We start from the raw sequence: 13,796 nt of genomic DNA, 5'->3' as shown, positions 1-13,796 counted from the left end.
ACAACACATGCGCAAAACCACATGTATATACAAAAACACACACTTATAAAATATACACAAATATATATACACACACAAAGCACATATACACAGACTGGGCCACAGCAACACGTGGCAGGGGATGGCTAGTAATATAATATAATATATTGTATATATATACATAATATTTATAATATTATAATGTAATGCAATGTAATGATAATATGATATTATAATTATATATTTATATTACATATATTACTAATAATCTATATAAATAAAAATGTAATGTTCGTTTGTGGGATTAGCATAACTCAAAAACCACTGGGCGAATTGACACCAAATTTGGACACAAAACACCTCTCCGGCCAACGAGTGACTATCACTCATAAAAACACTGAAAAACACAATAGAAGAGACTTAAAAGCAAAAAAATAAAAAATTCATTACAATGTATTTTTTGTATGCCCACATAGATACGCAAACACACATATATACCCATATACACATATATATACACACACAAAACAAATATACGCAGACTGGGCCACAGTAATGCGTGGCAGGGAATGGCTAGTATCTATATAAATAAAAATGTAATGTTCGTTTGTGGGATTAACATAACTCAAAAACCACTGGATGAATTGCCACCAAGTTTGGACACAAGACACCCACTAAGCCAAGGAGTAATCATCACTCAAAATAATATGATTTTGTTATTTGGGAGATGTAGTTGCTGGGATTTATAATTCACCTACAATCAAAGATCATTTGAACTCCACCAATGATGGAATTGAACTAAATGTGGCATACGGCACTCCCATGACCAACAGAAAACACTAAAAGGGTTTGATGGGCATTGACCTTGAGTTTGGGAGTTATAGTTCACCTACATCCAGAGAGCACTGTGGACTCAAATAATGATGGATCTGGACCAAACTTGGCACGAATATTCCATATGCCAAAATATGAACACAGATGGAGTTTGGGGAAAATAGACCTTGACATTTTGGAGGTGTAATTACTGGGATTTATAGTTCACCTACAATCAAAGAGTATTCTGAGCCTCACTGACAATAGAATAAGGCCAGACTTCCCACACAGAACCCCCATGCCTTGAAGGGACTTGCTGGGAGTAGTAGTTGCTGGGATTTATAGTTCACCTACAATCAAAGAGCATTCTGAACCTCACCAACGATAGAATAAGGCCAAACTTCCCACACAGAACCCCCATGCCTTGAAGGGACTTGCTGGGAGTTGTAGTTGCTGGGATTTATAGTTCACCTACAATCAAAGAGTATTCTGAACCTCACCAACAATAGAATAAGGCCAAACTTCCCACACAGAATCCCCATGCCTTGAAGGGACTTGCTGGGAGTTGTAGTTGCTGGGATTTATAGTTCACCTACAATCAAAGAGCATTCTGAACCTCACCGACGATAGAATAAGGTCAAACTTCCCACACAGAACCTCCATGCCTTGAAGGGACTTGCTCGGAGTTGTAGTTGCTGGGATTTATAGTTCACCTACAATCAAAGTGTATTCTGAACCTCACCAACGATAGAATAAGATCAAACTTCCCAAACAGAACCCCCATGCCTTGAAGGGACTTGCTGGGAGTTGTCATTGCTGGGATTTATAGTTCACCTACAATCAAAGAGCATTCTGAGCCTCACCAACAATAGAATAAGGCCAGACTTCCCACACAGAATCCCCAGGCCTTGAAGGGACTTCCTGGGAGTTGTCATTGTTGGGATTTATAGTTCACCTACAATCAAAGAGCATTCTGAACCTCACCAACGACAGAATAAGACCAGACTTCCCACACAGAACCCCCATGCCTTGAAGAGACTTGCTGGGAGTTGTAGTTGCTGGGATTTATAGTTCACCTACAATCAAAGAGCATTCTGAACCTCACCGACGATAGAATTGGGTCAAACCTCCCAGACAGAACCAACATTACCCACAGAAAATACTGTGTTTTCTGATGGTCTTTGCTGACCCCTCTGACACCCTCTCGTAACCCCCCCAGGGGTCCTGACCCCCAGATTGAGAAACAGTTCTAAAACTACAGCTCTCCTGATTGCTTAGCAGGGAGCCATGGCAGTGAAAGTGGGGTCAAGCTGCATTCACTCTGCAGAATGCACCCATTCTCTCTCGTTTTCTTTCTCTCTCTCATTCCGTTCTTTCTCTCTCTTGACTATGAGAACAGAACGGCACCCCAAACATGTCTGATTTGTCCAATTCTTGGCTGCCAGTATGCATTTCCCCTTTTCATAACATATCTGCAGGCACAAAAGAGCGTCTGGGTCTCAGCTTAAAACAATTGCCGCTGTGTGAGATTTTGTGCTTAGCTGGTCAATGCCTGAGGACGATTCCGCGCAGGGCAATATGGGCCAGGAAGCAAACTCCCCACATCTCTGGGGTGTCCATTGGTGCCATTTATACCAGAAACATAAGGAGGGGGATCATACAACACTCTCACCTTGGGATTCCTCCCTCTTGGAGAAGAAGGAGCCCTGATCTCTAGCAATCCTTATGGCAAATCTGGGTGCTGGTAGTGCAAAGTTAAATTGCATTATATGGGTCTGCAATGACCATATAGTGCAGAGGTTCTCAACCTTCCTAATGTGGCTCCTCCTTAATAGAGTTCCTCATGTTGTGGTGACCCCCAACCATAACATAACAAGATGTATTTTCATTCACTGGACCAAATTGGGCACAAATACACCATATGCCCAAATTTGAAGAGAGAACTGTGGACTTGGCAAAAGTATGATAGCTGGGACCCAAGGCTGGTTGCGCAATACGGGTCAGAATTAGAGAAGCGAAGACGTGGGCAATATGGCAGATTTATTCTCAGCTATTGGTAACTGTCATTTTTTTTAACCACTCTTCGCTTTCACTCAAACTTAACTGAATTACATGTAGATGAAGCGTGTTATAAACTTAATGCTGTCTTGCGTACATCTTCGCATCTCTAATTCTGACCTGTGTTGGCAACCAGCAATGGGTCCCAGCTATCATACAATGATGGATCTGGCTCAAACTTGGCACAAATGCTCAATATGCCCAAATGTAAACACTGGTGGAGTTTGGGGAAGATAGACATTGACATTTGAGAGTTGTGGTTTCTGGGATTTATAGTTCACCTACATTCAGAGCATTCTGAACTCCACCAATGCTAGAATTGGGCCAAACTTCCCACACACAAGTCCAATAACTAACAGAAAATACTGGAAGGGTTTGGTGGGCATTGACCTTGAGTTTTGGAGTTGTAGTTCACCTACATCCAGAGAGCACTGTGGACTCTGCAAAAGTATGATAGCTGGGACCCAATGCTGGTTGCACAATGCGGGTCAGAATTAGAGAAGTGAAGACGTGGGCAATACAGCGGATTTATTCTCAGCTATTGGTAACCGTCATTTTTTTTTACCATTCTTTGCTTTCACGCAAAGTTAACTGAATTACATGTGGACGAAGCATTCTATAAACTTAATGCTATCTTGCGCACGTCTTTGCTTTTCTAATTCTGACCCGTGTTGTGCAACCAGTACTGGGTCCCAGCTATCATACTTTTGCCGTGGACTCAATCAATGATTGATTTGGACCAAACTTGGCATGAATGCTCAATATGCCCAAATGTAAACACTGGTGGAGTTTGGGGAAGATAGATATGGATGGTTCTCCATCAAAATAACCTTCCTCTGAGGTTAGTTTTGGAAACCAGCACCAATAGCAGCGGCAAACTTTCTCAAAGAGAGAAATGCCATTTCCCCAATGCCACTTCCAATATTGGCAGCCTCCAGACCCTGAGATTTCGTTTCATTTTTAACAATGTGGTTCTGTGGATGGAGTTGACTTTTTAGTTGTGGTTTTCCAGCTGCCTTATTTGCAAAACACGACAAGAGGCAAACACACGGGTGAGTCATGCAGCCCATCCAAGCGGAAGGATGCTTTCGCCCCCTTCTAGACTGCAAGGATGTGAAGTCTTGCAAAACATTAGAGTTATTCTAGGTGTTTGTCCTTTTGCCCGTCTTGTGTCCATTGCAACATCTATTGTGGACAAATGAGACCAAAATTGAGCGGTCAAAAGGTTAGGCATTGGTCACTATTGGCAAGGAGAAAACAACCCCCATTTGTGTGCTAGGTGGTATCTATTATTCTTATTATTATTGTATTGTATTATTGGAAAGATTTCCCTGTTGTGTAAAGCTGAATGAGATGCCCCAAAATGCGCAGTTGTTGTTATTTTGTATGGGTCTTTTGTAAAGATAGAAATGTATGTATCATGCAGTTCATAGATAAAAATGTTCATTTTACTCAAAAGTTAAGCAAAAGCAATACTTATATTTCTACACAGGGAATAAAACAAATTTGTTAATAGCAGCATAGTGTGTTTATTGTTTTGTTGTAGATTAGCCAGATGCTGATGGTTTAGAGGGGACTGTGGGCTTTCCTATGGCACAAAGTGATGGGTTCTCAAGTCTGGGCAATTCGGATCTGGGAAATGATTTTTCTCTCTGCGAGAAAACTGGCTCGGAAAGAGCAGGGCCTCTACACCAAGTTAAGGAGCCTGACGTAGCAATAGCAGATAAGGAATCGAGTGAAGAGCTGGGTGATAAGGAGGGTTCCCAGGAGAAACCACCTGTAGCTGCAGAGATCAACAAAAGTCTCTGTTTACAAATCAGAGCTGACTATAGTTTACACCAGGCTGAAAGATTATGTGGGAAAGTGGGGGAGAAAATTCACAGGAGACATAATGCTTTCATGGATGGCTATTAAACAACAAGTTGTTTACATTATGAGCAGTTCAGGTAACGCTGAGAAGCTAAGCCTGAGTTCTCCTGTTCTTGGTTCAAGTCAAGCCTTGGGTTTGGATTTTAATATCCTAGGATATCCTCTGGAACATTATGAGACAATTGGATTACTGTTTGGTTATCATCTATTGTTGAACCTTTTTGGATGATATATCTTATTTTCTTACTCCTGCTTTTTCATATGCTTTTAATCTGTTTTACAACAAACTGTTTGCTTATATTCCTGGACTCTTGTATGGTGTGGTGATCATAGGTTTTTCCAGGCCTGGGGGACAACCGTTATAACAATTTCTCAGTGTTTAAAGTGATTTAAATCACTTGTGAATTTAATTCTAATTTTTATACTTTGAGGATTTTAATACTGCATGTTTCTTAATTAATTGGAGCCACTTTGGCATTCAGTCAAGTATGAAGAAGAAGATCATGATGATAAAAAATCTTGTTCACAAACATGCCACGAATTTCAACCATGTCACTTTGAACCAATTCATCTTGGTCAAGGGAGAAAGGTGGGCAATAATAATAATAATAATAATGATTAAAAAAACCTGTTCACAAACATGCCATGAATTTCAACCATGTCACTTTGAACCAATTCATCTTGGTTAAGGGAGAAAGGTGGGCAATAATAATAATAACAGAATAAATAAAATAAATAATAATGCATAATATAAATGAATAATAATAAATGAAATAATAATTAATTAATTAATTAATTAAATAAAATAATAAAAAGGCCACCTTACTTGGATCTGCACGCATCATTTGAAAATACATCACACAGTCCTAAACACTTGGGAAGTGTCGAATTATGATTTTGTGATACGAAATCCAGCATATATATCTCGCTTGCTGTGCCATACTGTGTTTTTGAGTCATGCTGTGTTTTTGTTTATAAATAAATGCCACAAATTCCAACTGTGCCATTTTGGCCATTGAGCGCAACCACATATCAAAAGGAACCACACATCCCATGTGTTATCATGCGCACAAGAAGAGAGCAAAAGGAAGACCATTGATGACAGAGCAGCATTTTTAATACTTGTGGCTAGTAGAAGGGATGTTGTAGTACAATTGTTGTGGGTTTGTTCATATTATAAAAGGCAATAGGTTCGCAGCTTTCTCTTCTTCCACTGAAGTCTTGGGAACTGGAGTCCTAAGACAGAAAATTGGGGATATCCACAAGAATGTATTAAATCAAACTGTAAGAATTCCTTCCTCGTAGGACATTTGACACTTAAACTGTAATAAAATGACAATATATGTTTGTAGGACCCCAAATCAGAGTTAGGATATACCTTTATTGGGATGACTAAAATGTCACAAGCGTGTGCAAGCCTTCAGGTTCTACAGAGCTCATCTTCACAAGTGAAAATTATATAGCTCTGAAGATAATATCCATCCCTGGATCAAATAAGGAGGGGAAATACAAAAACCTGGTGGGATGCAGTGGGCATCATGTCTTTCAAGATGGAAACTAGAAACTTCAAGAAGAGAAGCATAAAGGTATCTGTGTTGTTTGCTGGGGTTAATAATGTAATTATGAATGAAATCAAGGGCACCAATTCACAATTAATGAGTGGGATAGTCCCCAAATTCCTAGCACTGCAGCTTGAGAGGTGAATCAATTTTGATATCTCTGCAGGGATGAAGGAAACTTTATTTTGTGGGAAATTGAGGATGGATCTACACTGTAGAATGAATGAAGTTTGAACTATTTTGACCACCATACTGCAATGCTTTGGGCATTGTAGTTTGGGGAGGCACCAGCACACTTTGGCAGAGAATGCAAAAGCATTGTCAAACTACAAACACCATTGAGCCGTGGCAATTCAAGAAGTGTCAAACTACATTGATTCTACATTGTAGCTGAACCAAGTTCTCATTGAGAAAGCAATGCAATCCCAGGCTCTTGGTGGACACCAAGAAGACTTAGTCCTGCTTCTTTTCCTCCTCGGCGCTCCCTCTCTTCTCCGGTGGAGGTTCTTGTTGTGTGATCTTCACCTCGTTGACCTTGGCCTTCACCTCCCTCCCTGTCCGCAGGGCCTCGATGCACAGGATGCCGTCATGGCTCAAAGTGGCCTTCACCAGGAGTGGGTCGACATCCAAAGGGAGAATGTAGGTGCGGCTGAACTCGCGGGAGACAAAGCCGTGGCGGTCGGCCTTCTGTGGGTGCTGTGCAGTCACTTCCAGGAGATTGTCCACGGTGCGGACGGCCACCTCATCTGGCGTGAAGTGGCAGACATCAAGGAAGACTTGGAACTTGTGGTCATTGAGGTTGACCTCTGAGATGCCCCGGTCTAGCTGCTTATTAATCCGGGGCCGAATATAGTAGCCATGGTACAAAGTGGGGGCCAGGATGTCACCTGCAGAAATGCCTGGGTGAAAGGGAAAGGAGTGAAGGTTAGTCTTTGAGTCTCAATAAAGACAGGAAAGTGGGGTGAAGGAGGAGGATGAAGGAAAGGAGGAGGAGAAGAAAGGTGGGGGACAAGGAAAGAGAATGAGATGATGGAGAAGGAGAAGGAGATGGAGATGGAGGAAGAGGAGAAGAGATGGAAATGAAGAAGGAAGAAGAGATGGAGGAGGAGGAAAGAGACGGAGAAAGAGGCAGAAGATAAGAAGGAGAAGGAGATAGAGATGGAGAAGGAAATGATGGAGAAGGAGATGGAAATGATGGGGGAGGAGGAAGAAGAAGAAGAGGAAGAGGAGGAAATAAAGATGAAGATGGAGATGGAGAAGGAGAAGGGGGTGGAGAATGAGAGGTGAAAGAGGAGAAGGAGGAGAAGATGGAGATGGAGGAGATGAAATAGAGGAGAAGGAGAAGATGATGGATAAGAAGAAGAAGAGTAACAAGAGCAACAACAACAATCCTACTGTCTCTCCCAGTGAGACACAGAGCTAGGATGAGCCCTAAAACTGATCTGCAAGGCAAAGAGATAATAGACAATAACTTAGGCTAAAGGATCTACCAAATCCCACCACTGTGTTAAGTTCAACCTACTCACAATGCTGGCTGAAAAAGCTGGAGATTATTTTGAGCATCAATATTTTATAGAACTTCAGAGCTCCATAAAGAATGAGTGCACATGAGCAATATCTAATGAATATGTGGCTATCCATATCTCATTTCTGTATGACCAGATTATATTAAGACTTTGCCTGTTGATGAAGATCTTTCCACAGACCTGGCACTCTATGTAGCCATAGCTTCCAATGGTTGGCCCTGGACACATAGCTTTGCAGTCAGAGCATTTCTAGCATAGCACAAATGGAAAAGTTCATCAAACAATACAAGTCATAGGGAGACATCAGCTGTTGTCAAGATGGAGTTGAACAGGCTCACGAAAACAGATCAGCATTCAGCTGAATCTTTCATTATTATTTTACGTCAACAGCCTGTCCTTCCTGATTAATAACCTTGAGAGTCGCTTTAAGAGAGGAAAGCAGGGTATACATAAGGAAAAAGATAATGAATGGTGTTTGGACTTGTGATTGCTTAGCCCTTTGGATCAAAGCCTGATGTTGCTTTGCCCCACATTTGCCACACTTTTCATTGGAGAGCTCTGAGATCATCCGCTGAAGGACATCATCTTGCCTTTACTCCAAAACAAGAAATACCTTTCCCAAGCTCTGAAGGCTCCTGGTCTTTGTAGATGTTGGAGTCCTTCTGATGGTGGTTTTGGGCAATGCTCTTTCCCCTTCTCTCCTAATCTTGGATTTCCCCCCTTTTCTGCCTTGCTGTCCCCCATATATCCCACTGTTGCCGCTGTCACTCTTCTGAGCCTACAAGCATCGCCTTCGCTCTGGTCGGACCCCTTTTTCTGTTGGTTCCAGCAAGCAAAGCGAAGGCTGGCCGTGGCCACTCGCCAAGGGGATTGCTCGACTGGCACAAAGAACAAAAGCCCCTTTCATGCCATGCCAACCTCTCCTCTTTCGGAGGGGGCTCTCCCCTTTTCATGGGCACGGATGGTGCTTGAAGGGAGCCGGGCTGTTTACTGCTGCCTTCGGCATTCTTTTCCCAGCCGGCCTTTGTGCACAACTCACCAGCTCAGCTTTTCGTCGCTTAACTAGGCTTCCCAAAAATAATAAGGAAAAATCCCCACTTGGCAGCATTTCCCCAAAGCTGTTCCCTGCCAACTATGTTCCACAAACTGTCCCGGATCAGCAAACGATGGGTACATTTGGAAGAGATCTCGTTCTTGTTTAGTAGGGTGTTTGCTGTAGTTTTCAGAAGTTGAGGGTCGTGACATATTCTCCTTTTCCAAGTTGGACCCCAAATCTGAAGCCCCAGTAACTAGCCTTGTCAGTGATGAGGAATGCAAGGAGTTGCAATATCAAAACCCAGAAAACTGTATGATTTGGACAGTCTTGGCCCAAAGATGTGGAGCCATTGCCCATCCTTTCACACAGATTTTCAGGCAAAGAAGCTGAAAAAAAGAGTCAAATCCTGGTGACAATAGCATAATTCTTAGATGAGGAATGGGGTGACTTCAATCTTCAAGATCTTAGTTGCTATGAGCACCAACGAGAAGGCCTTGCTCTCGGTCCCACCACCCTTGCAAGCGTGTCTGATGGGAACCAGGGACAGGGCCTTCTCGTTGGTGGCCCCTCAGCTCTGGAACTCTCTCCCACTGGAGATTAGAACTGCCCCTTCTCTCTTGACTTTTAGAAAGCTGGTGAAAACTTGGCTTTGGAATATAGCATTTGATGAGTGAGTCAATAACTCTTGATCACACAGACAGATGGTGATGAATTGTAATTTCATTCTGACGACTTGGCCTTATGTAAGTAATTATATGTTTGTATTTTAATGTATTTTATGGATTAGTGTATTATGAAGTGTGATGTTTTTATACTATTGTTTTTTAATCTCTTGTTGTGAACCGGCCTGAGTCCCTCTTCGGAGGTCAAGAAGACCAGGTTATAAAAGCTCTAAATAAATAAATAAATAAACCAGGTTGGCTTTGATTTGAAATCTGAAACAAATGACCTGTTTTAGGACTTAATGAGAAATGAAATTTCCAGAAATGGTGACGAAATAAAAATCATGCGTAGTCCACATTTGATCAGCCCACACACTGCCTTGCCAGAGAAAGAAAATATGCCACATAGAAAGAAAGAAAATATGTCCTAACCCTAACCCAACAGTAAAAAACAAGTAGTTTACTCTTTGCAGTTCAGAACAACATATTCACAATCATGTGATCAGTTGCATCGACTCACATAATGTCCTTTTATGAGAAATTTGAAATCGTCTTTCTTTGTCCATGTGAATAAACTCTTTCAGCAGCTCATGAAGCAAGAGCACACTCCAAACTCTGTCTCTTGATCTGCTTCTCTTTGCTTCTCTGCAAGCACCTGCATAGCTCAAGCCTGAAAAATGTAACAGTAGCCAAAAGACCCAGGCTCAGCTAGCTGGCCAAACATGGCCCAACTAATCAGCTTCATGCATCTTATTTTATAACTAGCCATCCCCTGCCACGCGTTGCTGTGTCCCAATCTGTGTATATGTGTTTTGTATGTGTATATATTTGTATATATGTGTATATATGTGGTTTTGTGCACGTGTTGTAATGTATTTTTAATTTCTGGCTTTTTAAGTCTCTTTTGCTGTGTTTTTCAGTGTTTTTATGAATGATGGTTATTCGTTGGCCTGACAGGTGTATTGTGTCCAAATTTGGTGTCAATTCGTCCAGTGGTTTTTGAGTTATGTTAATCCCACAAACATTTTTATTTATATAGACTAGCCATCCCCTGCCATGCATTGCTGTGGCCCAGACTGGTGATCTGGAAAATAAAGTAATGTGAATGTGTTGGTTTCTAATATATGTGCTTTCTTTATGTTTGTGGGTAAACAGTATTTCTTGCCCTGTTTTCTTGCCCTGGTGAACGGAGTTAGACTGGATGGCCTCAAGTATTTTCTATTGGTCATGGGGGATGGCTGTCAGGAGGGCTTTGATTACATTTTCTTGCCCAGGTGAAGGCAGTTGGACTGGATGGCCTGAAGTATTTTCTGTTGGTCATGGGGGTTCTGTGTGGGAAGTTTGCCCCAATTCTGTTGTTGGTGAGGTTTGGAATGCTCTTTGATTGTAGGTGAACTATAAATCCTAGTAACTACAACTCCCAAATGTCAAAGTCTATTTCCCCCAAACTCCACCAGTCTTCACATTTGGGCATATTGAGTATTCGTGTAGAGTTTGGTCCAGATCCATCATTGTTTGACTCCACAGTGATCTCTGGATGTAGGTAAACTACAACTCCAAAACCAAAGGACACTGCCCACCAAACCCTTCCAGTATTTTCTGTTGGTCATGGGAGAACTGTGTGCCAAGTTTGGTTCAATTCCATTGTTGGTGGAGTTCAGAATGCTCTTTGATTGTAGGTGAACTATAAATCCCAGCAACTATCACTCCCAAATGACAAAGTCGTTTTTTGAGTGATGGTCACTCCTTGGCTTAGTAGGTGTCTTGTGGCCAAATTTGGCAGCAATTCGTCCATCGGTTTTTGAATTATGTTAATCTCACAAACAAACATTACAAACATTTTTATTTATATAGATTATATTATATTATAAATATATTATAATAGTATTGTGTCCAAATTTGGTGTCAATTCGTCCAGTGGTTTTTGTGTTCTGTTAATCCCACAAACGAACATTACATTTTTATTTCTCTAGATTGACACACACACACTAACTTTTGTACATGCTCCAACAGAAATTGCTCATTATGGATGAGGTCCAACAACCAGTTCTAAAATAATCTAAATGTGGAAATTGTTGGTTTTCTAACATAAAGTATGCAACATTTAGGCAACATAACAAACATATATACACAATATGTAGCAAGAATGTTACGTCTAGGAGATTGGGAAGACAACAAAGTGACACCATGGAAAGAATACAGGATGTTTACTTGAAGTTTAGACCTGAGTGTTGGGTCAGTTTGGAAAACAACATTGTTTCCAACACTGGAAATTCACATTCTTCTTCCGGCCATATTCCTGGTGCCCACACCACGTTTAGATACAAAAGCAAGGTGTCAAAAGCGTGGTTCCAGTGATGTATTCTCCTATAAGTTCCGTTCAAATACATTGTGATATTTCTACAGTTCTGTATTCCAGTGTTTCTCAACCTTCCCAATGCTGTGACCCCTTAATACAGGTCCTCATGTTGTGGTGACCCCCAACCATAACATTATTTTTGTTGCTACTTCATAACTGTGATTTTGCTACTGTTATGAATCGTCTTGTAAACATCTGATTTGCAGGATGTATTTTCATTCAGTGGACCAAATTTGGCACAAATACCCAATATGCCCAAATTTGAATACTGGTGGGGTTTGTCATTAGGGAGTTGTAGTTGCTGGAATGTATAGTTCACCTATAATCAAAGAGCATTCTGATCTCCACCAATGATGGAATTGAACCAGTCTTGGCACACAGAACTCCCATGACCAACAGAAAATACTAAGGGTTTGGTGGGCATTGACCTTGAGTTTTGGAGTTGTAGTTCACCTACATCCAGAGACTCAAGCTAGGATAGATCTGGACCAAACTTGGCACGAATACTCAATATGCCCAAATGTGGACACTGGTGGAGTGGGGGAAATGTGGACACTGGGGAAAATAACATTTGGGGGTGTCATTTCTGGGATTTATAGTTCACCTACAATCAAAGAACATTCTGAACCCCACCAATAGAATTGGGCCAAACTTCCCACACAGAACCCCCATGACCAACAAAAAATACTGTGTTTTCTGATGGGTCTTTGGCGACCCCTCTGACACCCCCTCGTGACCCCTCCCCAGGCGTCCCGACCCCCAGGTTGAGAAAGACTGCTGTATTCATTTTTGAATAAAGAGGTTGATGGATATTCAAGACTCCACATCACTCATAGATGTCCCAGAATGAGAAGCATCCACCCAACATTGGAGATACAAAAACATCTGCATCTCCTCTCCGAACAGAGGAAATAAAATGGAAACCTATCCAGATTGCACTTTCTCATCTTACCTTCTGCAAAATTCTGGTCGTAAATCTTGCTGGGGTTGGCAAACTCGTATTCTGCGCTCATGGGGTGGGCGTGAGGGACGGTTCGGTCAGACATGGTCTTCCCAAGGAGGAATGGACCTCTCAAGCTCCCTGTTTTGGCCTCTCCGGTCCAAAGGCTGCGTCCAGATTGCAATGTTTTCCTCGGAGTGGATTCCTCCGGGAGGAGGAGGAGAACGTGATAAAATAGGGACCGAAATAGACCGTCTGGCTGTGGAACGCCAAGACCGCAGGCAGGACGACCCCAACGCCATATCAACATGCCACCTAAGAGGCATCTTTCCGTGCTTTAGAGGCAGCCTGTCTCCAACAATTGTGAGCACAGCTGTTAGAAATGTCAGGAATACACCACTCTCCTTCGAGCCAGCAAGGCCTACAAGGACAACTGGATGAGCAAAGCCAAAAGCACGAATCGGAGAGCTCAGTTTGGCCTTCTAAGTCCACAAAGTGCGTTTTGTGAGGTGCTTGGTATGTACCTTCTCAAGCCTAAATTCCCTGAAGGCACCAGATCTTGATTGATCTTGGAAGCTAAACAGAGTCAGGTTGCTGTGAGTTTTCTAAGCTGTATGGCCATGTTCCAGAAGCATTCTCCCCCAACAATTCTCCCACATCTATAGCAGGCATCCTCAGATGTTGTGGGATCTGTTGGAAACTAGGCAAGTGAAGTTTATATATCTGGAATACTGTTGGAGGTCAGCTGTGACCAGCAGTGCTGTAGAATTTGAAGAGGCACGAATGGAGGGCGAAAGAGAGAAAAGTGCCAAGAGGAAGGCGCATCAAGCCAGCCCCGACTGGGACCATCTTCCACCTGGAAACCGATGTTCTCACTGTGGGAGAAGATGCAGATCAAGAATAGGGCTCCACAGCCACATACGGACCCACCGCCAGGACACCGATCTTGGAGGACTATCCTACTCAGACAACAAGGGATCGCCTAAGTAAATAAG

At 42.1% G+C, this 13,796-nt stretch overlaps 1 protein-coding gene across 1 annotated transcript; it reads right to left on the bottom strand.

Moving 5' to 3' along the window:
- Window positions 1-5,814: 5,814 nt before the first annotated feature.
- Window positions 5,815-13,218, bottom strand: HSPB2 (heat shock protein family B (small) member 2). The gene is made up of 2 exons (XM_060787679.2): window positions 12,814-13,218; window positions 5,815-7,177 (listed from the first exon to the last, which is right to left on the bottom strand). Exons 1-2 carry the CDS (start codon window positions 13,109-13,111, stop codon window positions 6,732-6,734), a joined length of 744 nt encoding a protein of 247 aa, XP_060643662.2. The 5' UTR covers window positions 13,112-13,218; the 3' UTR covers window positions 5,815-6,731.
- Window positions 13,219-13,796: the final 578 nt, after the last annotated feature.

This window comes from Anolis sagrei, chromosome 7 (genome assembly GCF_037176765.1).
Source record: "Anolis sagrei isolate rAnoSag1 chromosome 7, rAnoSag1.mat, whole genome shotgun sequence".
NCBI lineage: Eukaryota > Metazoa > Chordata > Lepidosauria > Squamata > Dactyloidae > Anolis > Anolis sagrei.
The sequence above is the reverse complement of the archived record's forward strand: the minus strand, read 5'-3'. Positions and strand labels throughout refer to the sequence as shown.

Excerpts from the sequence above, each read along its gene's own strand:
- HSPB2 (XM_060787679.2), bottom strand. The coding sequence starts at position 13,111 with ATGTTGATATGGCGTTGGGGTCGTCCTGCCTGCGGTCTTGGCGTTCCA. Across the intron at positions 7,178-12,813 it reads CGACCAGAATTTTGCAGAAG|GCATTTCTGCAGGTGACATC; the intron begins GTAAGATGAGAA and ends CCTTTCACCCAG.